This window comes from Nansenia antarctica (genome assembly GCF_963989245.1).
Source record: "Nansenia antarctica genome assembly, chromosome: 7".
Classification (NCBI taxonomy): Eukaryota; Metazoa; Chordata; class Actinopteri; order Argentiniformes; family Microstomatidae; genus Nansenia; species Nansenia antarctica.
The window spans coordinates 51,120,452-51,145,357 of NC_137677.1; the positions used below are offsets into that span (position 1 = coordinate 51,120,452).

At 45.1% G+C, this 24,906-nt stretch overlaps 2 protein-coding genes and 1 pseudogene across 3 annotated transcripts; 2 read left to right on the forward strand and 1 right to left on the reverse strand.

Moving 5' to 3' along the window:
- On the forward strand, positions 1-2,219 carry spryd7b (SPRY domain containing 7b). The gene is made up of 5 exons (XM_080536097.1): positions 1-109; positions 402-518; positions 883-1,049; positions 1,543-1,645; positions 2,058-2,219. Exons 1-5 carry the CDS (start codon positions 4-6, stop codon positions 2,153-2,155), a joined length of 591 nt encoding a protein of 196 aa, XP_080392223.1. The 5' UTR covers positions 1-3; the 3' UTR covers positions 2,156-2,219.
- A 1,930-nt stretch (positions 2,220-4,149) lies between these two features.
- Positions 4,150-19,372, forward strand: LOC308161773 (importin subunit alpha-4-like; annotated as a pseudogene). The gene is made up of 16 exons (XR_013938039.1): positions 4,150-4,251; positions 6,798-6,842; positions 10,198-10,287; positions 11,094-11,123; positions 11,556-11,608; positions 11,731-11,826; positions 12,523-12,608; positions 12,840-12,926; positions 14,927-15,096; positions 15,268-15,312; positions 15,544-15,675; positions 16,118-16,340; positions 17,126-17,197; positions 17,394-17,556; positions 17,866-17,960; positions 18,119-19,372. The product of XR_013938039.1 is annotated as an importin subunit alpha-4-like (transcript).
- Positions 19,373-22,043: 2,671 nt separating this feature from the next.
- On the reverse strand, positions 22,044-22,568 carry LOC308162738 (ADP-ribosylation factor-like protein 11; the record flags this gene model as incomplete). The annotated part of the gene is made up of 1 exon (XM_080536880.1): positions 22,044-22,568. The coding sequence occupies one exon, from the start codon at positions 22,566-22,568 to the stop codon at positions 22,044-22,046; it is 525 nt and encodes a 174-aa protein (XP_080393006.1).
- Between the last annotated feature and the right edge of the window lie 2,338 nt (positions 22,569-24,906).

Here is a 24,906-nt window from a genome sequence, read left to right on the forward strand (position 1 = left end):
ATAATGGCTTCAGTGTTTACGTGTTGCCTGGGATGCTGCGGAGATGGGGGATCGGGGCACATCCCCCTCAAAGAAATGCCCACTGTCCAGTTAGACACGCATCATATGGGTAAGTGTAGTTTATTCGCAGTAAAATGTTTTGCGAGGTTTGTGGACGGCTAAGGTCTAGTTTTAGCTCGCCAGCTAAACGAGCTAGTTTGCTCATATCTTATATTTAGATATCACTATAATACTTTAACACACACTGTCTGTATACATGTTTTTGAAGTAAGGGCATTCATTTTTAGCTGTCAGCTATATCGTTTGATTGTCCAGATTAATTCAATTCAAGGCTTTGGCAAAGTAGGCTATTATTTGCTCACTAGTAATGCTAACGGTGTCTGTCTTATTGTGATGTTCAGGCACAGATGTCGTCATCGTGAAGAGTGGGAGAAGGATATGTGGCACCGGGGGATGCCTCGCCAACGCTCCTCTGCACCAGAACAAGAGTTACTTCGAGTTCAAGATCCAGTCCACAGGTAAGATAAGGTTATAAACGTGTATGATCTCAACTGAATGTTACTGTATGTGTGTCGGGTCCAAGTTAGCCCTGAGATGCCATAGAGCAGTGTTTCTCAACCCTCTCCTCGGGGGACCCCCAGCCGCACCACATATTTGATCTGTTCCACCACCTAGGCCAGACTAGTCACATGCATCCAGTAATGTCTCTATATCGGTGTGTCATAGCAGAATGGAGGTTCCATGGATAGCGCTTTGCATGGCCCACAGTAGGCTATATGCAATTTTCTCTACAGTGTATCAGGGCTACATGTGTGTGGGACTCCCAAGTATGTGTTGACTCTGGTGAGGGCCCTCACTGATAAATGCCTGCTCTGTGTGCAGGTGTGTGGGGAATTGGCGTGGCCACTCAGAAAGTTAACCTTAACCAGGTGCCTATGGGACGGGACACAAACAGCCTGGTGTTGAGGCACGATGGATCAGTGTACCACAACAATGAGGAGAAAAACCGCCTACCCGCCAACAGCCTTCCTCAGGAGGGAGACATCGTCGTAAGTGCTGTGCATAGATGGAATGAGGGCCATTTAAATGAACTAGCTACTAGCTCAGCCTTCTGCTGCAGTGACACCCCCCGTTCAGGCCACTTGGTATCTAGCTAGCTAATCAAATCAAACCTGGTGTGGAGAATGGTCTGTGTGGTAACATAGACATCAGGTATGGAACAGAGAGGCTGGGATGAATGGAATGGTGTAGTTGGGCATTGGCAGAACATGTGATAAGACAGGCAAAGGCAGAGACAGGAAAAGGCAGAGTGACTTGAGTGAGAGTATTCCATGGGGTAGTAACTGAGTACAGAGAACGTTCTAATTTTTAACACCCTTGCCACATACACTCCAGTCTTTCTGGACCCCTCTTTATGTGCAATTTGTCCAATTAGCCCTAATCAAAAGCCAGTTATCGACAGATAAAGACATTTGCATATCTTTGGTTGTATGGTTTTTCATTTGATACATTCAGATTTGTTATTGTTCTTCTTTTTTCCAGGGCATCACATATGACCACGTGGAGCTGAATTTGTATTTAAATGGGAAGAACATGCACTGTCCAGCTTCAGGCATCCGAGGCACGGTGTTCCCTGTAGTTTATGGTGAGTGAAAAAAGCAGTGTTTCAATGTGTTGGCCCTTAATCAGTGATTGTTTTGTTCAATTAAGTTTGCTAGTACTGGGCTGGAGGGGGGAAAAAACCTGCACAGTGAGTGCACCATCATTTGTCAGCCAGACCAGTAATGACCAGTACACAGTACAGGTCCTTAATGGTTGTTTCATTTCTCTGCCACAAGAGGGCGATATGTGCTTAGCTTTAACCGACAGCCTTTTGGCCAGAAATATAACCATGGTGTTAATTCCACCTGCTGTTCTCCTCATACAGCAGATTTCCTATTTGGATGATGAAGCCTTTTTTTAACTGTAATGTATCATTACATTATTTGATGCTTGTAGAATTACCCCCAAGAAATGCTCAACTATTATTATTTTTGCTCTTTTCCTTGGTGTGCCAGTGGATGACAGTGCCATCTTAGACTGCCAGTTCAGCGACTTCTACCACACAGCTCCACAAGGCTTTGAGAAGATCCTGTTTGAGCAGCAGATCTTCTGAGTGACCCTTTTTTCTGTACTCCTGCACGCACACACACACACACACACACACACACAGACACACAGACACAGGGAGGCTGGTGGAGGTAGAAATCTGAGGACGTGCTCATTGTAATGCATGGAATAGAATGCATTACAATGAGCCCTTCATCTGATTTCTACCTCCACCGGCCTCCTGACACACACACACACACACACACACACACACACACACACACACACACACACACACACACACACAGAAACCTCAGCTCACAGCACCCTCTTTGGTCAGATCTGCAGTTCTCTGACTTTTGACCCCGTTATTCTGTCTGGTTGGAGTGTCCCTCTGTGTGTGTGTTGTATCCTCTGGTTGCTCTTACTCCTTCAACTGCTGCTCTGGGTCCAGTTTGGCAGTGAAGGCTACGGGGCAGTGGGAACACTGGTCCCATGTTAGCTCTGAAGGGCAGGGAGTAAAGTGTGGTGTGCAGCGGAATGACAGTAACGTCATGTGATATAGCTTTGCCTTTATTGTAAAAATCTTCATGCAGCATCACCATCATCTGTTATGGTTGCTGCTTCTTTGAAGCCATGAATATGTTTCAGACACTACATTGCTTGCAATGGCTACATGTTTTTTTTCTTCCATTTATCAGGACCAAAAGCCATGTTTTATAGATGTGCTTTAATGGGTTGATTATGGAAGGCAATCAATAAACTCTCAATTCCATATTGACATGAAGGCAGATGCCCAAAATATATCTGTATTTATTTGTTGTATAAAAAGTATAGCTGACACTGTTATACCATTTATTTGCCTGGATATTTTTATTCTAATTCTAGCTGAGATATCAGTATTTAATTTTTGGTGGTCAAATGTCAGCAAATTAGCAAAGCTCATTGGTTGTGTTTAGGGATGTGAGGTTTTCCACGCTACTGTACTTCAACAGCCAGAATGCATATCCTTCAATGAAGTGTGAATAACAGTCTTAAATATTATATTACAAATGCTTGTTTATGTTTGCACTAATGAGATGTGATTGTAAAACCAAATCCCAAAATGTATTGTTGAATACAATAAAGTGTTGTCTTTGGAAGCATCAATCTCTTTGGACCTCTTTGATTTACTGTAAACACATGTATTGTGCATTATTTCAAAGTGGCGATCGTGATTGTGATCAACCACCTAAGCTTGTCTTGGTGGATCTGGGAAAAGGGTACATCAGAGAATCATGAGACAAACATGTAAGTGTACAGAAATTCGGGCTGGGTTTCAATGTGGTAGTGGAAATTAAACAAATGATTGTGTGGAAATTACAACCATACATAAACAAAGTATCCTGTCTACCTAGACTAGAGCATGTACTAATTATTATCTATTTCTGGGAAATAGGAAAATTAAATGATGGTTGAAAGATGAAATAAAATAGCAAAATTCTCCATTGATGTTAGAGAAATATGTTCTACATAACATTTTATAGCCACATACATGCCATACATACATTTACAATGCCGACGGGTGCAGAGGTGCATCTTTATTATGTTCTAGGGCAAATCGTGAGTTTAGAATTAAGGTTCTATCTCCGTTTAGGGCAGTTCAGAGATATTGAGCGTCACAGTGTTGACATTCCATTATGTTTTGTGAGATGGAACCTTTGTATGTTATGAATTACTAACTCAAAAATGTCAACATTTTAAAAATAACACCACACAGGCATTAATAAACACCTAATGGGTCAGATTATGTAAAAAAAAAAACTCAGTTTTGACAAAAATGGAGATAGAACCTTATAATTCTAACGTCACGAAATACTGCAAGATACTGGTGGTGGTCGTCTGTGTGACCCAGAACAGAAAATAGGGCACCCTAAAGCTATGACTCCTCCTTCCCTGGACCCTGCCTCTCTACGTCTTGCCGCCCCCCCCCCTCTCTGAGCTCAGCACCGGAGACACCGGAGAGACACCGTAGACACCGTAGACCCCTGTGTGTCCCGTCTCTCACTGGAGATCCCGACCACCGCCGGAGTGACTCTCGCCCCGCACACAGCCATGGCAGACAACGCCGGCTCGGAGAACCATCGCATCAAGAGCTTCAAAAACAAGGGACGCGATGTGGAGGTAAGGAGGAGGACATCTTGGATATTGGTTCACTTTGTAACAGACTTATCTTATCCGGCCTGGTTAGCTAGCTAGGTTAGGTAGCTTAGCTGGGACCAGCTTATAAGTGTGCCTAGCCCGGCGTGCTAACCGTGTAGCTAGCTAACGTTAGATACTGTCTGTCTGACACCTGGTATCTAGCTAGCTAGCTAACATAGATACTGTCTGTCTGACACCTGGTACCTAGCTAGCTAGCTAACATAGATACTGGCTGTCTGACACCTGGTACCTAGCTAGCTAACATAGATACTGTCTGTCTGACACCTACCTAGCTAGCTAACATAGATACTGTCTGACACCTGGTACCTAGCTAGCTAACATAGATACTGTCTGTCTGATACCTACCTAGCTAACGTAGATACTGTCTGACACCTGGTACCTAGCTAGCTAACATAGATACTGTCTGTCTGACACCTGGTACCTAGCTAGCTAACGTTAGATACTGTCTGACACCTGGTACCTAGCTAGCTAACATAGATACTGTCTGTCTGACACCTACCTACCTAGCTAGCTAACGTAGATACTGTCTGACACCTGGTACCTAGCTAGCTAACATAGATACTGTCTGTCTGACACCTGGTACCTAGCTAGCTAACATAGATACTGTCTGACACCTGGTACCTAGCTAGCTAACATAGATACTGTCTGTCTGACACCTGGTACCTAGCTAGCATAGATACTGTCTGTCTGACACCTGGTACCTAGCTAGCTAACATAGTTACTGTCTGTCTGACACCTGGTACCTAGCTAGCTAGCATAGATACTGTCTGTCTGACACCTGGTACCTAGCTAGCTAACATATATACTGTCTGACACCTGGTACCTAGCTAGCTAACATAGATACTGTCTGTCTGACACCTGGTACCTAGCTAGCTAACATAGATACTGTCTGACACCTGGTACCTAGCTAGCTAACATAGATACTGTCTGTCTGACACCTGGTACCTAGCTAGCTAACATAGATACTGTCTGACACCTGGTACCTAGCTAACTAACATAGATACTGTCTGACACCTACCTACCTACCTACCTAGCTAGCTAACATAGATACTGTCTGACACCGGGTACCTAGCTAGCTAACATAGATACTGTCTGTCTGACACCTGGTACCTAGCTAGCTAACATAGATACTGTCTGACACCTTCCTAGCTAGCTAACATAGATACTGTCTGACACCTTCCTAGCTACTGCTCGCTCCAACCACCGTTCCCCAAAGCAGCCAGTGAACTGTTACCTGCTAATGAAACCAGTGCTCATCGTTAATAAAAAAAGTGCTATATAGATAGCTAGCTAGCTAAACATAGCCTTGAGAAAAATCTGCATGTTATCCTGGTGGTAGACTACATAGACTAGCACTGTTGCGGTATGTCATTGGGTATCGCGGATTTAAATGGATTCTTTCGTGTTATTATTTGCTGTGCTTCACAGATCTTTAATGTCGCCTTATGTGGCAGGCAGTTGTTGATCAGCCCCACTCAGGGTTTTCAAAGATACCAGCCCTGTATGCAGGCCGCTGGAAACTTGTTTTAATAGAGCTAAGTCATCAGCAACCATCGAAAGTAGATCTTTTTTCCTTTCACCAGTCCCATAGGCGGTTGTTTTGAAACTGAGACCCAGGGTGACAAGCACATGGCTACTATGACTGACAGACATGACCAAGTGCGCCGCTGCGCTGGTGGTATTTTTGGCATCTGTTCGGGGACTGACTTGGATTTTCTCTGGAGCATCAACAAGCTGGGGCCCAGTGGGGTGGTAGAGGGATAGGGCAAGGGAGAAGAGGTTGGCAGATGGTCACTGTTAGGTCTCTAAAGAGGCTTCTTCTTGTCCTTTTTTGTGAGAGAACTGGTATAGCTGAAATAAAGTCCCTGCAGTAGTTCCGATAGGTGTGTAGGAATATATCGAGCATATGTTGAGCATCAAATGATACAAATGGCTCATCATCACATCAACCAAGCTCATGGCAGGTCCTCTACATTGATCACTGTGATTGTGGAGTGGTTAGCAAGGGGTCATTTGCGTCAGTGTGGTTGTGGACTGGTTAGAGAGGGGGGGTCTCCCAGTGTGCTCTGCTTCTCAGCCTCCTCAGATAGGGCTGTGACTGGCCCAGATTACGTAAGAGGCTATTTAGGATGGCAATATGAACCGCAGCGAACAGTCACAAGATCTAACCATCTCACATAGTCATGGGAGGACGGGACAGAAGGACACTCACACAGACATGCATACATACATATTATGTACATACACACACTACATATACACACACTACATAAACGTGTGCACACACACACAAACAAATTACCCTTTTCGATTGTGGGTGTCAGTTGTTGTTGTAGTTGTTTACTATATTTCCTATTTCTGCCATTCATTGCATCCTAGCTTCTTTTTACGCTGTTTCAGAATCGAATGTCCAGTGACTTTTTCTGATGAATAAGCTTCTGACGTTTGTGTTTGAGTTATGATGATGTCTCCTCTTATGTGGCCTCTCTGTGTTTTGTGTGTTCCAGACTATGAGAAGACATCGAAATGAAGTGACAGTCGAGCTGAGAAAGGTAAGAGTGAAGGCCTTGTCTTGCGGTGACACATGACACATGACACATGACACATGACACATGAGACACAAACACAAACACACACACACACACACACACACACACACACACATTGTTTCTCCCTGCTGAAGACAGACGGTATTCCTCTCTGGCCATGCACAATGATCCCCATGGAGTACAGACCCTGAGGTTGAAGGACTGTGTCTGTATACACCTCTAACCAGGACCGTTGCCCTCTGCGGGGGTAGGTCACTAACCCCTCCTCAGCGTGACCACCTCACCTCTGACCACAGACTAGAGCTGTCCCAAACGACTATTTTTCTAACGATTAATCTAGCGATTATTTTATCGATTATTCGGTTAGTCTAACGACTAATTTATCGATAAGTCTAACGATAATTTTTGTACTGTAAAAAAAAACAAAAAAAAACGTATTTGTCTCCACCTCACTGCTATGTTTAGCCAACTTGAATGCCAACATGGCCATTTAGAAGTCTGTCCATCACCACAACACATAGCTAGCTAACGTTACTCTCGCTGCTATGTTATGATTAGATTAAATTGATGCTAACGTAGCATGCGAGCTACGAGCTAGATAACGTACAGTAGGTGCTCGCACCACAATGACAATAGGCTACCGTAGCTAGCCAGCTACATAGCTAACGTTACTAACACCAGAAGACAAGACATACGAACTGTGGTGAGCTACATTGCTTGTGTAACATTAGCTAGTAGCTATCCATTTTTCACTCATACACTTAATTGTCTCGCCTGGTAAAATAAAGGTTTAAAAAAAAAAAAAAAAAAACGCCATTTTGTTTATTTACGACTAACCGACGCATATTACGCTAACCGACGTATTGACGTAGTCGGTGACGTCGACGACGTCGAATAATCGTAACAGCCCTACCACAGACACATCTTGGCTTTAGCCTACTCGTCAGTGATGTCATAGTTGCCCTACTCTGGAGGGCGCTTGTGCCTCTCCCTCCTGCTCCTCCCATACCTCTACTATTGTTGCCCCTACTCTCTCTGTGTGCGTGCGTGCGTGCGCACACAGGCACACACAGTCACACCCGTTAGTCCTGGCCCCAGAGACCTCTTCTAAGACTCCCGGTGCGGAACGTCATGTTCAGACTCAGCCATGACCAACGCAGCCTTCTAGGATGCTGAAACCTAGATTAGATGAAAAACGTAATTCAATTGAATCTATCCTTAGATGCTGTGCTTTGCTGATCAGCATGGGTCCACAGTCTAAACCCTGAATGTCATACATCAGAAGACAGAAGATATTGGATAGGCGGGTCATTCCACTTTCGTACACGTTCTCTATGACGGGCGGACTGTCTGGTGGCCATACACGGGTGTGTCGGTCACGTTTGGAATGCTCACCCCCTTTGTGGGATCTGTCTGGCATAGATAGGTACAGCTATGGAATGGTCAGATGTAAATATATGATGTGGGACAGACAGGCCTCCTGAACGTGATTCATGTGCGCCTGGCTAAGAGTTAGGGGTACCCCTGTGTCGTGTGATGTGCCAACATGCTTGCATACATCTACTAGTCTTCATCCTCTCCCTTTTCAAGGCTTTTATCTCTCTCTCTCTCTCTCTCTCTCTCTCCTTCCTCTTCCACTCAGCCGTTTTCTTTTCCTCTGAAAATAAAGAACTCTCAGAGACTCCTGGTGACTTTCTGACAAATGAGAAATCCTTTCTCATGACACTGATTTGGGTTTTGCTGAGTCATTTGTTCCTCGCGGTGAGAAGTTCTTTACGGGGAGGGAGGGGAAGGAAAGAGGGAGAGAGAGAGGTGTGAGGGAGGCCCCCCTCCGCCTTGAGTATAGAGAAAAGGGGGGGGGGAATCAGTTATTTGGGGTGAATGGATACTGGACATGCTTTATGGGTTGATCTGTTGTTAAAGGATATACTGAATGGGCCAGTTCCTGCATAGAGTGGATGTAGCCCAGGGGGTCGGAGGGAGGGGGGGGGGGGGGGGGGGGAGCACGGGAGAGAGTGGGGTAGAAGGAGGGAGAGGGAACGGGGGAGAGAGACAGGGGGAGAGAGAGAGACACACAAAGAGAGAGACACAGAGAGAGAGGGAGAGAGAGGTTAGTGCTGACTTGGTCCCTAGTCTAGCACATTCCATTCTGCCAGTGCACAGAGCAGCACTGGGCTGGTTAGTCATCAGTGACGCACGTCACACACGCACACAGGAATGTAGGCCAAGGGAATCTCCTCCTACCACTGACTCACATGCCTGCGTGCTCCAGGCTCTACTCAACATCAGTAGGGGTGTGTCTTTATGCCGTCTCTCGCTCCTTCACTGCCCATTGAATGGTGGCTAATGTTGTGTGTGTGTTTGTCTCAATGTGTCAAACACCTCGCTGTGTGTCTCTTTGGCCCAATCCCATTTCAATGTTTTACCCTACCCCTCGTTTTGGAGTGCCACTTGCTTTTTTGTCTTGCTCCTGGGAACCTGGTTACTGTTGGTGTAGTGCTTGGAATCCAACCCTATGAAATGGGATAACCCTTCAAGACCCTGATACGTGATACGTCATCAGTAGTATCATAGAAAAGCATGGACGCTCATCGTTAGTTCACAACTTAAGTTTTAAGCTATCAGTCGTTCAAGTCATCAAATAAAAAAGAACAATGCTTCATTACCAGGCCAGTTCATGACAGAATAGCGGTGCTCTGAAGGCTAGCAATCCGTGCTCCTACCCTGCCAGTCTGCACTCATATTAGAGGAGCGGTAACAACAGTGCAATAACTCTGCGGCTAGACGTAAGTTACATTTTGCGTGTCATATGCCATCAAAGGGGGAAAATGCGACATGGAAATATGTCAGAATGCGAGACTGTCATGCACAAATCAGGCGTAAAACATTTGTAGCTAGCTAGCTTCTAACGATTTCTTTTTGCTTGTTATAAAGAAAAAGTCTGTAATAGATTGAAATGACATTAAACTAAGATAATACGATGGTTATCTGAATTGTAAAAAATCTGTGGCTTTCTTTTGTTTCTAGTGCGTTTGCCAGTATCTTGCAGATGATTCGCAAGGCATTCTGGGATTTCGCATAACACTCCGTTTGTAACTCCATTTGGAGTGTGCATCAGAAAAAAACTCAGTTTGGAGGGCCATGTAGCCCTCCCACTTGGCCCTACCCCTCCATGCCAACAAGAATCGGGACACCCCTACTCGTGAACGTGCAAAACGGAGGGCTAAGTGGTAGGGCCAAGGGTGAATTGGGCCAATGTTTTTTTACACAATCCAGTGTATATTTTGTAAAATGTGTGATGAGAAAAAACGTTTTTAATGTGTTGTGGGCTTATTCTTTTGTCTCTGTTTTCCGTTAGAACAAACGAGACGAGCATCTACTGAAGAAGAGGAATGTTCCGCAGGAGGAGAGTCAGGAGGACTCAGACGTCGACTCTGACTTCAAAGGGGTGAGTGTGTGTGTGTGTGTGTCTGTGTCTGTGTGTGTGTCTGTGTGTGTGTGTCAAACGCCCCCGATGCTGTAATTGTCAATGAAAATCACAGAGAGGTGCTTATTCTAGAAGTTGGCTGCACCTTTGACCATAGCCTAGAGGAAGCCTTTTCAACCAAGACATTGAAATACCAACAGCTGGAGCAGGCCATATCACAACTGGGTTACAGATGTAAACTTTTAGTTTTCATATTTGGCAGCCTGGGCCATGTTCATAAGTTTGTTGTCAGAGGCCTTCAAATGGCTGGTCTAACTAAGAGAAGGGCCAAACAGTTAGCAAAGTATTGCTCAGTATCTGCTATTATTGGTAGCCGCTCAATATGGAGAAGGCGGTGCTTCTTGTACCCATGAGCTGGATACTGTATGACCCTCCAGAGGGTGACGTGAGTAACGCGAAGAATAGCCGTTTCTAAAAGCCCCTTCATTCCGCAGACTAAAGGCCTTTCAGTGGCTGTAACGCAATAACCAGAGGAATGGCCTCTGCCATGGAGGCCTGTGTTATGATGTGTCTTAATGATGTCCTGGCGTGACATTCCCAGTCTGTGAGCTCATAGGGCAGCAGCCATACCAGGCCCGCCACAGCTAAAACACACAACTCTGAAAGCACTGGCATGTTGACGTATACAAAAAAAAAAGGAGTTTTTGAGACAAACCAGAGTGTGTTCGTGTGTGTGTGTGTGTTGTGGTTTTCCTGGAACACTTGTTTGTCACCCAGTCTGAAGTGCTGTAACAGTTACTGATGTTTTCACTCTCTTCTCTCTGCAGCAAAATGTAACCCTAGAAGCCATCTTACAGGTAAGGCTCAACTTTATGAAGGCTCGGGAAGCAGTCAGGTGACTCCCACACGCCCAGACTCAGCCTCCTCCTCCTCCTCGTGTCTGTCAGACTCATCCTCCTCCTCCTCCTCGTGTCTGTCAGACTCATCCTCCTCCTCCATGTGTCTGTCAGAGTCTCTTCCTCTGTTTCTGTTGACTTTCCCCGTTTCTCTCTATCCTTTCAGTTGTCTCTTCTCTCCTTTTTCTCTCTCCTCTTCTCCTTCTGCTCTACCTTTTTTTGTATTCTTCTTTTTATATCACGCCCCCCCCCCCCCCCTCTCTCTCTCTCTCTCTGAATTCGGTGCTGTAACGTGTTCCTCTGGTTCTCTCTCTCTCTCTCTCTCTCTCTCTCTCTCTCTGAATGCGGTGCTGTAACGTGTTCCTCTGGTTCTCTCTCTCTCTATCGCTGAAGAACGCCACCAGTGATAACGCTGTGGTCCAGCTCAGTGCCGTACAGGCCGCCAGGTTAGAGGACACACACACACACACACACACACACACACACACACACACATAATTATTTGATGGATTCAGCCTGCCCTTGTTTCCCTCTCATGTCTCCCTGTGTGTGTTTTGTTGTTCATCAGAAAGCTCCTCTCCAGTGACAGAAACCCTCCCATTGATGACCTGATAAAGTCGGGGATCCTGCCCATCCTAGTCAGATGCCTGGAGAGGGACGACAAGTGAGTGTGGCTCCGCTCCTCCGGTCTGTCTCTGGCCTGCTGTCACAGGTCCCAGCTCAGCTACCTGGACTGAAGCCTGCTGTATTCCCTGTCATGTAAAAACCCAGGGGCACATGTGTAATGTTATGTTTGGGAAAGAGTGTGTGTGTGTGTGTGTCCGTGTGTGTGCGCGCGTGTGTGTGTGTGTGTGTGTGTGCGCGCGTCGGCCCTCATGCCTCTGAGCCAACACAAATAAAACAGCATTCCTGTCCCCTGGAGTTCTCCTATTCCCAGGACCTTGTGTTGACGAGGGCGGGGGCCAGACAGTGTCATAGCAACCGTAGCTGTAGCCCACTAGACGCCGGAGTATCCGGAGCACGGAGGGCGTCTCACCCTCCCCTTAAAATACAACTCTTCTTTTCCTCAGTCACAAATCAGCTCCAAACTTAGAACCAGAGATTTCTATGGCTCAATCACTGGAGGTAAGGAAGAACAGAGATGGACATGGGGGGGGGAGGAGAGGAGAGGAGAGGAAAAAGAGAGGGCAGGAATAGGAGGAAATGAGCATGGTTTTAGTGGAAAGAGCCAGGATTCTCTCCATCACACACTCCATCCTCTGTCCCTCCCTCTACTGTCTCTTGCTCTTTCTATTTCCCCTCTTCCCTTGTTTTTTCTCTTATTGGTTCTCTCTCTCTCTCTCTCTCTCCCCCCCTCTAGTCCTTCTCTCCAGTTCGAGGCTGCCTGGGCTCTGACCAACATAGCGTCTGGGACGTCAGCACAGACTCAGGCTGTGGTCAAATCCAGTAAGTTCCCCCCTGCGGTCTGCCTGGTCAGCTGGTTGTGTGCGTGCGCCGTGTCATGTCCCATCTATAGGACTTAGATTTGTTCTACCAGTGTTTATCTACTGGTAGCGCTTTCTTGTCACATGTTCCTGTGCTAACTATCTACGTGTGTGTGTGTGTGTGTGTGTGTGTGTGTGTGTGTGTGTGTGTGTGTGCGCGTGCGTATGTATGTGCGTGTGTGTTCATCAGCAGACGCAGTGCCCCTGTTCCTGCGGCTCCTCCATTCTCCCCACCAGAATGTGTGTGAACAGGCCGTCTGGGCCCTGGGCAACATCATAGGTGAGGACAGCCGGCGCCTGACGCCTCTGTACTCAGAGGTTCACATCCACCACTCTTATTTCAGGAGTAGATATAACTGGATATATATAACATATAACAACTATATCAGAGTAGATTGTCCTACAAAGACACTTAGGGTGAATCCCAATTCACCCCTCCGGCTCCGTTTTCACCCCTTCGGAAAATCTGGACCCACGTTCCATTCGGAGCCATGAGACTCCCTTCCGGCATGCATTGCGAATCATCTACAGAAATTTTATTTTCGCTCTCGTAAACACGGAAGCTAGCCTGAAATGTCATTTACTTTTTCTGTAATTACTTGTAATTAAAGACTTGAACAATTATGATAACCATCGTATTATCTTAGTTTAATGTCATTTCAATGCATTATAGACCTTTTCTTTATAACAAGCTTAACAAAACAAAAATCGCTTTTATGTCGAGGTGCTGTGTCTAACGTTACAGGCTGATTTGACAAAAAAATCGCTGTTATGCCGAGGTGCTTAACATAGAAAGTTCCACAGTCCAGCGCGCTCGGGACAGCGGGCAGGACACCGGAGCCAGCAGGACACCGGAGCACTCATACCTGCGTTTTTGTCACAGGCTGACAGTCACCGTGTTCCGCTGCCCCGACGTCAGTCCCATGGAAGTGTCAAGCACAGCCTTCCCCATAGAAATACATCAGTGCACGATTTACATTTCAGAGATGTACAATCATGTTTATTTAGAAATAAATTATTACCTGTGTGGTGTTTGACAGCATGATAGGCGCGAATTCCCCCCCCTTGGTGGTATATGACGCTATAGTTGTTATTATACCAAAACAACCGGAAATCTAATCCGAGCAGTTGTTATTATGTAATATTATCGATGGATGTGCCATTTTTGATGGAGGGCAGTGAGCGGGAGACTCATCAAGGACAGTTAACTAATGCAGTGGACAGGGGCTGTTTCTCCAGCGTTCCTGTCACATCGGATTTCGGAACGTCATAAAAATACATGCATTTTTCCATGTTTCCCTTTGATGACATATGACGCCGTAAATTTAACTAAAGTTCAGCCGCGAAGTTGTTGCACTGTTGTCCTATATCAGTGAAGACCGGCAGCATAGGAGCACAGGTTTCATACAGGTTAGAGCGCCGTATTCTGTCATGGTCTGATAATGAAGCATTGTTCTTTTTTGTTTGATGACTTGTTTGATCGATTGATAGCGTTCAAGTTCATTCAAGTTGTGAATGAATCGCGAGCGTCAATGCTTTTCTACGATAAATGTGATCTACGGATGACGTAACAGTCGTGAAGGGTTGTCCCATTTCTTAGGGGAACCACTACGGTTTGTGGCTCTGTTCGGAGGCCTTGGCTCCAAAAGCGAGTGACTCCAAAACGAGCCGAAGTGGTAGAAAAGAGAATCGGGATTGGGCCTTAGACTTAGGTCATGTTCTCACATGAAAGTCCGAATCAGGACCCGGAGCAAGCGGATGAGTTTGCAACATTGTTGCATAAATTATTTCTCTGATTTGCGTTCTCACAGCCCTTTATGTAAATGAAGTAACATACGCAATTGAAGCAACAGACGTGGTAGTTGATCGGTCAGGAAAATTGCCCATTCGTCCCGCTCTTATCCAGATCAACGCGCATGCGCTGTTGTTTTCCTATGGACAGCCTCGATGCGTCGTTTCTAATCGGAGCGAAACTTCCCTTTTCAAGCGGAGCATCCGTCGGCTGTTTGCTCCGGGAGTGACCTCGAATGCGCGTTCTCACAGCTCCAAATGACGCAGAGCAAAGTTAATTTTATAGAGTGTCTAGAAAAGCGCTATATACAGTAAGTGTAATGTATTATTATTATTATTTGACTTCTGTTCACCTGGAAGTAGTAGTTTCCGATGCTCTGTCTCTGTATGTGGCTTCTCCTCCTATTGAAACTTAAGCTACGAGACATCCGCCGTGGGTTTCTGATGACCCCCCCCTAACCTTTTGACATCCCTTCCTTCATCCCCCAGGTGACGGGCCACAGTGTAGGGATTATGTCATCTCCCTGGGCGTGGTCAAGCCCCTCCTGTTGTTCATTAACCCCTCCATCCCCATCACCTTCCTCCGCAACGTCACCTGGGTCATCGTCAACCTCTGCCGCAACAAGGACCCACCACCGCCCATGGAGACAGTACAGGAGGTGTGTGTGTGTGTGTGTGTGTGTGTGTGTGTCTGTGTGTGTCTGTGTCTGTGGAATATTTGGCTATATAATTCTCATGGTGACATTTTATGTCTGGTTTTGACAGCTTTCTCTCTCTCCCTCCCTCTCTCTTTTTCTTCGTCTCTATCCTTCCCTTTCTCTCTTGTCCAGATTCTACCGGCTCTGTGTGTTCTAATATACCACACTGATATAAATGTAAGTATGAGCTCTTCAAATGGATACCAAAAATCACACTACAATTTTCTGTGTGATAACAATTGCTGGAGGTGGTTCAATCAACATATCCAGCCTCTTACACACACACACACACACTCACTCAATTTCAATCATCTTAGTTCAGCGGCTACAGCTAGAATGGACCGATGTGACGTGAGTGTGTGGTCTGTGTGTGTGTGTGTGTGTGTGTGTGTGTGTGTGTGTGTTCAGATCCTGGTGGACACGGTGTGGGCTCTGTCCTACCTGACAGACGGGGGTAACGAGCAGATCCAGATGGTGATTGATTCGGGCGTGGTCCCCTTCCTCGTCCCTCTTCTCAGCCACCAAGAGGTCAAAGTTCAGGTGAGGCTCCCCCCCCCCCTTCTAAATAGGCTAGTGCTAAATTCCAATCCTCCTACTTTTTTTTTTTTACACCAATCCAAATGCTTTAAAATCAATGAAGGGTGAACAGGGGCCACACTTCAGGGAGGGTTGGTAGAACGTTGGAGAGCGGTCGTCCTCTGACGGATGTTCTTGGTGTTGACTTCCTGTTCCTCTGACGGATGTTCTTGGTGTTGACTTCCTGTTCCTCTGACGGATGTTCTTGTTGTTGACTTCCTGTTCCTCTGACGGATGTTCTTGTTGTTGACTTCCTGTTCCTCTGACGGATGTTCTTGGTGTTGACTTCCTGTTCCTCTGACGGATGTTCTTGATGTTGACTTCCTGTTCCTCTGACGGATGTTCTTGTTGTTGACTTCCTGTTCCTCTGACAATGTTCTTGTTGTTGACTTCCTGTTCCTGTCAGACCGCGGCGCTCCGGGCCGTGGGGAACATCGTCACAGGGACAGACGAGCAGACGCAGGTGGTCCTCAACTGTGACGTCCTCTCACACTTCTCCAACCTGCTCACACACCCCAAGGAGAAAATCGCTGTGATTATCAGTACCATTGTATATAGAGACAGCCAGAGTTGAAGAAGCAGTAGTCATTCAGTTTCCTGTGTGGTGTTATGTCATAAATCTGGAATGGGTCACACACAAACACACACACACACACACACACACACACACACACACACACACGTGTTTCTGGGGGCTGACAGGGCATGATGGTTGACATGGACAGTTTTGCATCAGGCTAGGGAAAACCTCACACAAAAAGACGTACACACTCACTAGTGTGTTTGAGTCTAAAAGGCTGATCTTTTGTCTTTTGTTTGGCTGTCATGTCAAATTAACATCTAGTGTAGTGATGTGTGTGTGTGTGTGTGTGTGTGTGTGTGTGTGTGTGTGTGTGTGTGTGTGTGTGTGTGTGTGTGTGTGTGTGTGTGTGTGTGTGTGCGTTACAGGTGTGAACATGTAGAAAATTACACAGCAAGATTTTGCGTGGTGAAGGATTGTATAATCTACCCTGTTCTAAGCTAATCAGTGCGTTCTCCTCTCTCTCATGGCACTGGGCTCCCTGTGTTTTAGTTGAGTACTAGTGTGTTGTGTTTGGACCTCTTGGACTGCAGCTGCAGACTGTTGTTGAGAAGAGAGACAGAGAGGAGAATGAACCCCTGTTATGGTTGAAATAGTGTGTGTGTGTGTGTGTGTGTGTGTGTGTGTGTGTGTGTGTGTGTGTGTGTGTGTGTGGTGGTGTGTGTGTGTGTGTGTGTGTGTGTGTGTCTTTTAATAATGTAATAAGTTAATGTGGTTGGTGGCAGCGTTGGTGGCATGGTGCTTGTGTGTATATTAAACCGCTGAGTGCAGAGCAACGAAGGCAACACACTCACACACACACACACACAGTTCTGACAGCCTGTCTCTCTGCAGGGAGACTTTGGCACACAGAAGGAAGCGGCGTGGGCCATCAGCAACCTCACCATCAGCGGGAGGAAAGACCAGGTGAGCTGTGATTGGTGCAACTGGATTCTTGTGGTTATTTATCTCAAAAGCTTAATGTTGGTATAACTTGTTGTTATTAAGGACATTTATGATATTGTTTCTGTACTGATCGTGTGTATGTGTCTCTTTCTCTCTGTGTGTGTGTGTGTGTGTGTGTATGTGTGTGTGTGTGTGTGTGTGTGTGTGTGTGTTGTAGGTGGAGTATCTGGTGGAGCAGAGTGTGATCCCTCCGTTCTGCAGCCTGCTGTCTGTGAAGGACTCCCAGGTGGTGCAGGTGGTCCTGGACGGCCTCAAGAATGTCCTGATCATGGCTGGAGATGAGGCCAGCACCATCGCAGAGATCATAGAGGAGTGTGGAGGTGTGTGTGTGTGTGTGTGTGTGTGTGTGTGTGTGTGTGTGTGTGTGTGTGTTGGTTCAGTGGTCTAGCATCATGGCCTACACACATGCCCATGTCGGCAGGGGTACAGATATGCCCTGCTGACATAACCTCTCCTCCTTACTTTGCTGTCTTCTCCCACTATCTCTATCCAATAAAACAGAAACATACCACAAAGTACCACACTCCAAAAAAGAACCTTTACAAAGCTTAAAGGTGGGGGGGTCTCTGTTGTGGCCAGTGAATACTCCATCCTTGTCTGTCTCTCACTGTTGCCTTTGTGCTGCTCAGGTCTGGAGAAGATAGAGAATCTGCAGCAGCATGAGAATGAGGACATCTACAAACTAGCATTCGAGATCATCGACCAGTACTTTTCAGGGGACGATGTGAGTCACTCCTTTAGAGATATAAACATAGTTCAAACGAGACCCAATGTCCTTATGTAAACTTCACACCTATCTCTGTTAACCCTGATATAAATGTTCTTCTCTCTCTCTCACACACACACACACACACACACACACACACACACACACACATTCAGATTGACGAGGATCCAAGTTTAATCCCTGACCCCACTCAAGGAGGAGGGACCTTCAACTTTGACCCAGCCTCCAACATGCAAACGAAGGAGTTTAAGTTCTAGGAGCCGGCATCTAGGTTTAGTTCAAACCAGCCGCACGGGGTACTCTCCAACCACCCCAGACATTCATCCATCTCTCCTCCAACCTGGCAACCCAAGGATATACTTAACATCACTTCAACATGGAAACTAACATTTGTAGGATTCACCCACCACCAACCACCGCAGTATGCCAAGGCAGAAAGGTCCTGGTCAGTCATCAAGCACCGCTACACTCTGGCAACCCGCGAGCGGAGGATCTCAGGCGCTCTCTGCCAACCCGCGAGCGGAGGATCTCAGGCACTCTCTGCCAATGCTTCTAAATGTCACGTGAAAATCAAAAGGAAGGAAGAAAAAAACCTTTTGGGAAATATTTTTTAATTGCCAAATGTCACTACGCCCACACACACATACATATACGCATGCACACACACACAATTTAAGACACTTGGGAAGAGTTTGTGTGCTTACTTGTTTTTAGAGGCCATCATATCACCTATGGGGGAAAGAAATACTGCTGTTTGTTTGCGGTTTATTTTTGTGCTTTACCACCCCTTGAGGACACACACACACACACTTGGACAGTAGTGATGGTGAGGACCCCAATAACGCTCTCTCCTCCAAATGAAAGTGCTAAGCCATGAATTACCACAGACTCTGCTACCCTTCAAAGAGTCTGGAGACCGTGTGGGTCTTAGACACAAAGAGGATTCCGTGGCAGACTGACTGACATTTTATTACTCAGCATCACGCATCATGTTTTTTTTTGGGGGGGGGGGGGACTTCTTGAATTATCATGGTGATTGATTTTCTATGTTCAAATAAGAAAAGAAAATTGTCAAACAATGTAAAAAAAAGAAAAGGAAAAAAAAAGCCACATAACTGGTCCACAGATATCTGCAAATTTGCTCTAATTCAGGGGAGAGCAAAAACAAAAAGCTAAATAGTTTTACAGATCTGGCAACCTGAGGTGGGAGGAAAAACCACTTAGGGATGAGACTAAAGAGAAGCCTTTGACCCCAGAGGACATGAAATCCTGCTGCACAAGTGATGTCACATCCTGTAGAAGGGTAGTTGGTGATATCGCTGCTTGGATCTCCAAAGCACCTGAACAGTTCAACATCTGACGAGTCAGACCAAAACAAACCAGCCTGTATTGCTGATCTTGGGAGTGTTTTTGTGGGTTTTTTTGGTTTTCTTTTTTTAGGATTCCTTGATTATTATTTTTTTCCCTCTCCCTTTTAAAAGGTGTATTTTATATTAAAAACTAGCCTTCTGGTCGAGGCTTTGGAGCTTCCAGGTTGGCAGATTTGTTTTTATTTTGGTCTTTTAATTTTTTTTCTTCAGTCTTATGCACACATCTAAGAGGTCTCTTGGTGATTTCTGCCTGCAGAAAGGGACAAACTGAAGATAAGGACTGTGGGGCACATGTCCTTTCACCCCTACAGTGCTCTCTCTTCTTTGTTTTTGTGTCATCACCAACCTGAATAACTGTACAAAATGCAATGTGTATCTCTTAACTGTCTCATGAAAATATATGAATATATATTTACATAAAGCCTGTATAAAGCTGCTGCAGCTGACAGTCATTGGATGGATTCTGCAAAACGATAACCTATTTTCTGTCAGATGGGGATGTTTTTTTTTCTTCTTCTTCCATTGTTTAAAAAAATAACTTGTTTTTTTGTTTTTTTATTTTTATTTTTTAAACATGCACATTTGCTGAAGAATTTGAGAACAGGCTTTTCTAGCTGTGGTGATTGACTGTTTCATTGTACCGTCCCAGGTCCCAGTTGGTCTCCAGGTTTTAGGGGGAAAAACCCCCAAACCCCCTGGGTTTGACTAATGATCCACTGTTTGGCTGCTAACTACTGAGAGATGGTCAAGGATTGAAGTGGGTTTGAAATGGTGGGGTGGGGTGGGGGGGTATGGGCAGCACAGACTTGTTTTTGGGACTAGCTGTTTATTACTGATGAACAAAACCTTTAGAGGGGGTGGACAGTCATGACCTAGCCACCTAGACCGAGCCACTTTAAAGATTTTCAATTTATTTGTCTTGTATCAGAAACCGATACAAGCTTATGTTTGTTGCAAGATTTTTACTTGCTGGAGAAAAGTTGTTTTAATTAACAGAATAGAGGAGGAAAAAAGCAACAGACAGCGTTTTGGCCTCTGATTGTTTATCTTTTTATAAATTTTAGATTGAATTCTTCTCTTTAAGGTGGCTCACTGATGCTTTAAACTCTTGTGCATATTAAAGACGAGAATTAGTTGAAATTCATTGTGCCTTTTGTTTTTGATTTCTATGAAACTTAAATGTTTTCTCTTGAAAAAGACAAACAAACTAATGAAAGCACCAGAATGCTTTGAACAGTTTTAGTATATTAAAAATGGGGGATTTGTGTGGTCTCCCTATTGCTGGAGTTTGTCACAGGATTGGCCAATGCTGCTCTCTGCTGTAGAGTATTGTTCAACACCTCTCTTACTGGCTGAGCATTGTAATCCATTATGACATCACCACTTCTCCTACCCATCATCTACATCCACTATGCCACAGATCCATCATCGCCATATTCTGCCAATCAGGGGATTTTGATGATCACTTTTCCCATCTCGCCCTCAGGACATGGTCTCTGTATTAATGATCCTAACCAAAATAAACTTGCTGTTAGCCGTTGGATCCTCTCTGCTGCAAGTCTTGTGATTGACACACTAACATGAAGTTGTATCTGTGTGAGTGTCTGAGAGGTGGGAGAGGACAACTGAGAGTACATGTGTGGTCAGAGTGTGTCGAGCGTGAGTGGAAGTGTCAGCAACTTCTGATGCTGCATGTCCTTACTGGTCCTAACTTCCTTTGGTCCTGTGAGTTGTTTTTTTGTCCTCTGGGCCCAGTTCACTGAATACCCTTATCACACACACAATGGTCCACGTCATAGTTAATATATACCTTACAAGTGAGGAACTACGGTTGAATCTGGTTCTGGTGAGATGCTGCCATCAAGTGCTGTGTTAGAACCATATTTCCTTCTCAACCAAACGTGCATTTACCTTTTGGCAAAGTTCAAAAGACAAATTTGGCCCCATGCCAGAGGTAGGGAACCAACAGAGTGAGGGTAATCGGGGGTATGTTGCTGTCCAGGGTCCTGATCAAACTATATGTCCGCACCGGAAATGTCTTGTGAAATTTAAACCTGTTTAAGTATGCTATCATCTTTTTGACCTTGACAAATGACTAATCGGTAGCTTTACTGAATGTGTGACTCCTGTTTGAGTTGTTTCAATGTCATTCTTTATCTCTGGTCCCCACTGTTTGGCAGTGTCAGCAGTTTGGCCCACTGAACAGAATGTACAGTCAGACAATGTGGTGTAGAGTCAACATTAGACTAAGCTTGGGATAACTGCATTGCTGAGTAGTCTGGAATATGTTGTGTTGTTAACATAATTTAATTTAAACAGAGGAATGGTGCATTTTACTCTGGTAAAAACTGTAAATATAGTTTAATACATAATAGATTGACGAACAAACAACCACAATGAGCTATTTGAAAGATCAGGCAAAAACAATTGAGTTATGTATGATGTGGTCCTAAAATTCGATAGATTTTAATTACAATTTCAACAGGTAAATATTTGTAACGGAATATTTAATTTCATTAAGCAAATGTCATGAGGGCTCTTTATTCAAACAGTAATACAGTGTCACCAGAACCAATAACAAGTGTTACATACCTGTGTGTACATGCACACTTTAACTTTTTTCATAATGTCTAGGGCTCACGTCTCTAATGTTCCTCATCTTTAGTGTGAGCATGCCTTCATGTATGTGCGTTATGCTTCTTCCTACTCCTCAGCTTTCTATAATGAGTCTGGCCACAGAGCAGAGGGCCTGTTGGAGCCCCATCCCAGTGCGAGAGCTGCACCCCTGGATCTGCCAGTCCCTGTCCCAACACTGTTCTAGCCCCAGTCTGTCTAACACCTCTGGGATCTCCATCACCTTTGGAAGATCCATCTTATTGACCAGCACCATCAGGGGGACACCTCTCACCTTCTCATCCCGCAGCACCCTGCGCAATGCCCCCCTTGCCTCCCCGATTCGGCCCCAGTCACCACCATCCACCACAAATACCAGGGCATCACAGCCCTCAAGGTGGCCTCCCCAATGGACTCGCATGGCTCTCTGGCCCCCAACATCCCAGACGGTGAGCTTCGGGCCATCCTCCGGCTCCACCGAGCCCACATTGAAGCCAATGGTGGGGGTAGTGTTTGCCAGCTCACCCCTCTGGAGGCGATGGAACAGGGTGGACTTCCCTGCCCAATCCAGCCCCATCAGAACTACTTTAGCTGATCCGTCTCTGCACAGGTTCAGACCCATGACCCAACCTCTGCGTTGAAGTCTTGTTAGTGGCCTTGCCTGTGCCTGTTCTGGCAACAGAAGTTCTGGCAGTAAAATAACTTAAGAGCAAATATGGCTTGTGGTTAGCTTCGTCATCTTTGGTCTCCAGTATGAGGGTAGGGGATTCCGCAGCTCAGTTATGATTGGTAATCCGCGTGATACGGTCTCCATATATTAATAGTCCATCGAGTAAAGCAAATAAAACCCCTTCAGTTTGATCATCAAAACGTTGTTGTCGGGTCAGGACATGATTCCCTCTGGTTTGTGAGCTGGTTGTCAGTGAGGTGGAATCCAGCTGCTTGCCTTCTTGTCTCTGAAATGAAAAGAGTGATCTGAGGCTTTTGTAGTGGGAAAACATTTAGACATACTACTATCAGTCAGACTGTCTGGGAAGAATTAACATGAATTGAATTCAATGAGTTAACACAACCTCAACCTCTTCTACAATGAAAACCAGTTTCTCTACTTGAAGCTTGACAATGGCTAGACAACAGAGACATTTAAATGATCACAAAGACCTAATTGCTCTCTTTTCTCTTAACCTGCACCTAAAGAGACTGAGCAAACCTTTGTGTTTCCCCAGGCCCAGTAGTTTAAAACCAGACCAGACCATTGTGGCCTTTGTGGCCCTTTTCCACCTTTGTGTCTTTAGGCTGCATTTGCACCGCAGGTCGAAGTGACACAATTCAGATGTTTTGCTCACGTTGTGATGTATTGTGAAATATGTTCATACGCCTAACCAGTAGGTGGCGCTCCCTACCTAATTGGATGCAGTCATAGAACCTGTAAAATACCTGAATAAGAGTTAAGTACAGTAAAGTGTATGGGGAGGATCGTGCCACATTCAAATGCAATACACTCATCGGAATGCAATACACGTGTAACGTGTAAAATAAATACAATGCAAAAATACGGAATATTTGTGCCAAAATTAAATCAATACAGCCGTATTGTATTTGGAGATGTGTACTGTAAGGCGATCAACTTCTCCAGTATCGATTTAATTGAGTCGTCACTTTACAAGCGAGTTCGTTTAATCTCAACGAGACGTCCTTGATATCACTTCTTAAGATGATATGATCCAATCAAATATTAGGCACCACTACTGAACTGTTCATTAAGATAATATTTATTCAAGCACATCAGCAAGCAATAATTAGTTCATTTCCATGGAAAAGTGGTCTCATCTAGTTTCACCTCTGCAGGCCCGTCTCAGCTAGCCGTCAACAAGTTAACTGCAAGAGCTCCACCAGACCAGACTCCCGTTTAGCCCTGGTACATAGTCTTTATACATTAACATTTGGGGCTGGGTGGTGTCTCCCCCCCCCCCCTATCTAGTAGTTTTCCACTTGTCCGTACAAAATCCGTTGCAGCTGCGAGCGTTGTGTTTTAATTAGGTATGTGGCCTTCACTCCTCTCTGTGTGTGTGTGGTGTACTGTATGTTATCAGCTTGAGTGTCCTGCTAGCGTCTCGTTCCCATGGTGATATCATACTTTTGTGAGCAGAGCAGTGAGTTGAGTTCTTATCAGTAGCTTGTGAAAACATTTGAAGTTGCACAGTAATATGAGTTAGGATTCGATTTACAAGTTAAAGTATAGTATAGAAGAATAGACTTATCATTAATCATTAGTTATGAAAGTATAAAATCAGTACAGAAAAATAGAATATCATAACAGCAGGTATACAATGGTTGTTAGCACATAGGTAAAAATAAGTAATTTATAGGCAGTTTGAATCATAAAACGTTCTTTTAGTCAGGAGCTTGTCTTCTTCTTGTCGCTCAAAAACAGAACCTCTCTTTTGGCTTTGCGTGACCTTCCTATTGTTCTCAACTGACCGCATTCACATATTATTTAAATGAGCACATAGTACATGATTTATCACTTCTAGTGATTTTAATACAAATTCCCAACAAATCCCCCCTTTGGTCATTAAAACAAAATTATGACCATTACAGAGAATTTGTAGCCAGAAAGGTGAGATGGGTCGTAGACCGCAAATGCCTTTATTTACACCATTCCTTCACAAAACTCCATAATTACAACATATCTTCAACTCCTGTATCATGATCCATCTCCTCACCCTCCAACAGTGACTGCTGCTGCTCAGCAATAAGCATTTGTAAGTGCACCTGTGTTCCAGCATCAACCTTGGTTAGGGCCGTAGTAATCAGTCGCTGTGCCAGGCCTCTAATGCAAGGGACAATGCAGCAGCCAAACAGGATCAGCACTGTGGCAGAGATGAGGAGGGCAGAGAGCATAGACATAGCCAGATTTTTCCATTTACCAAAAACAGATTCGAACCACTCTCCAATAA

Bases quoted from the DNA above. Each gene is read 5' to 3' on its own strand.
- spryd7b (XM_080536097.1), top strand. From the start codon at position 4: ATGGCTTCAGTGTTTACGTGTTGCCTGGGATGCTGCGGAGATGGGGGA. The intron at 110-401 runs GTAAGTGTAGTT...TGTGATGTTCAG, and splicing joins GTTAGACACGCATCATATGG to GCACAGATGTCGTCATCGTG. The intron at 1,646-2,057 runs GTGAGTGAAAAA...TTGGTGTGCCAG, and splicing joins GGTGTTCCCTGTAGTTTATG to TGGATGACAGTGCCATCTTA.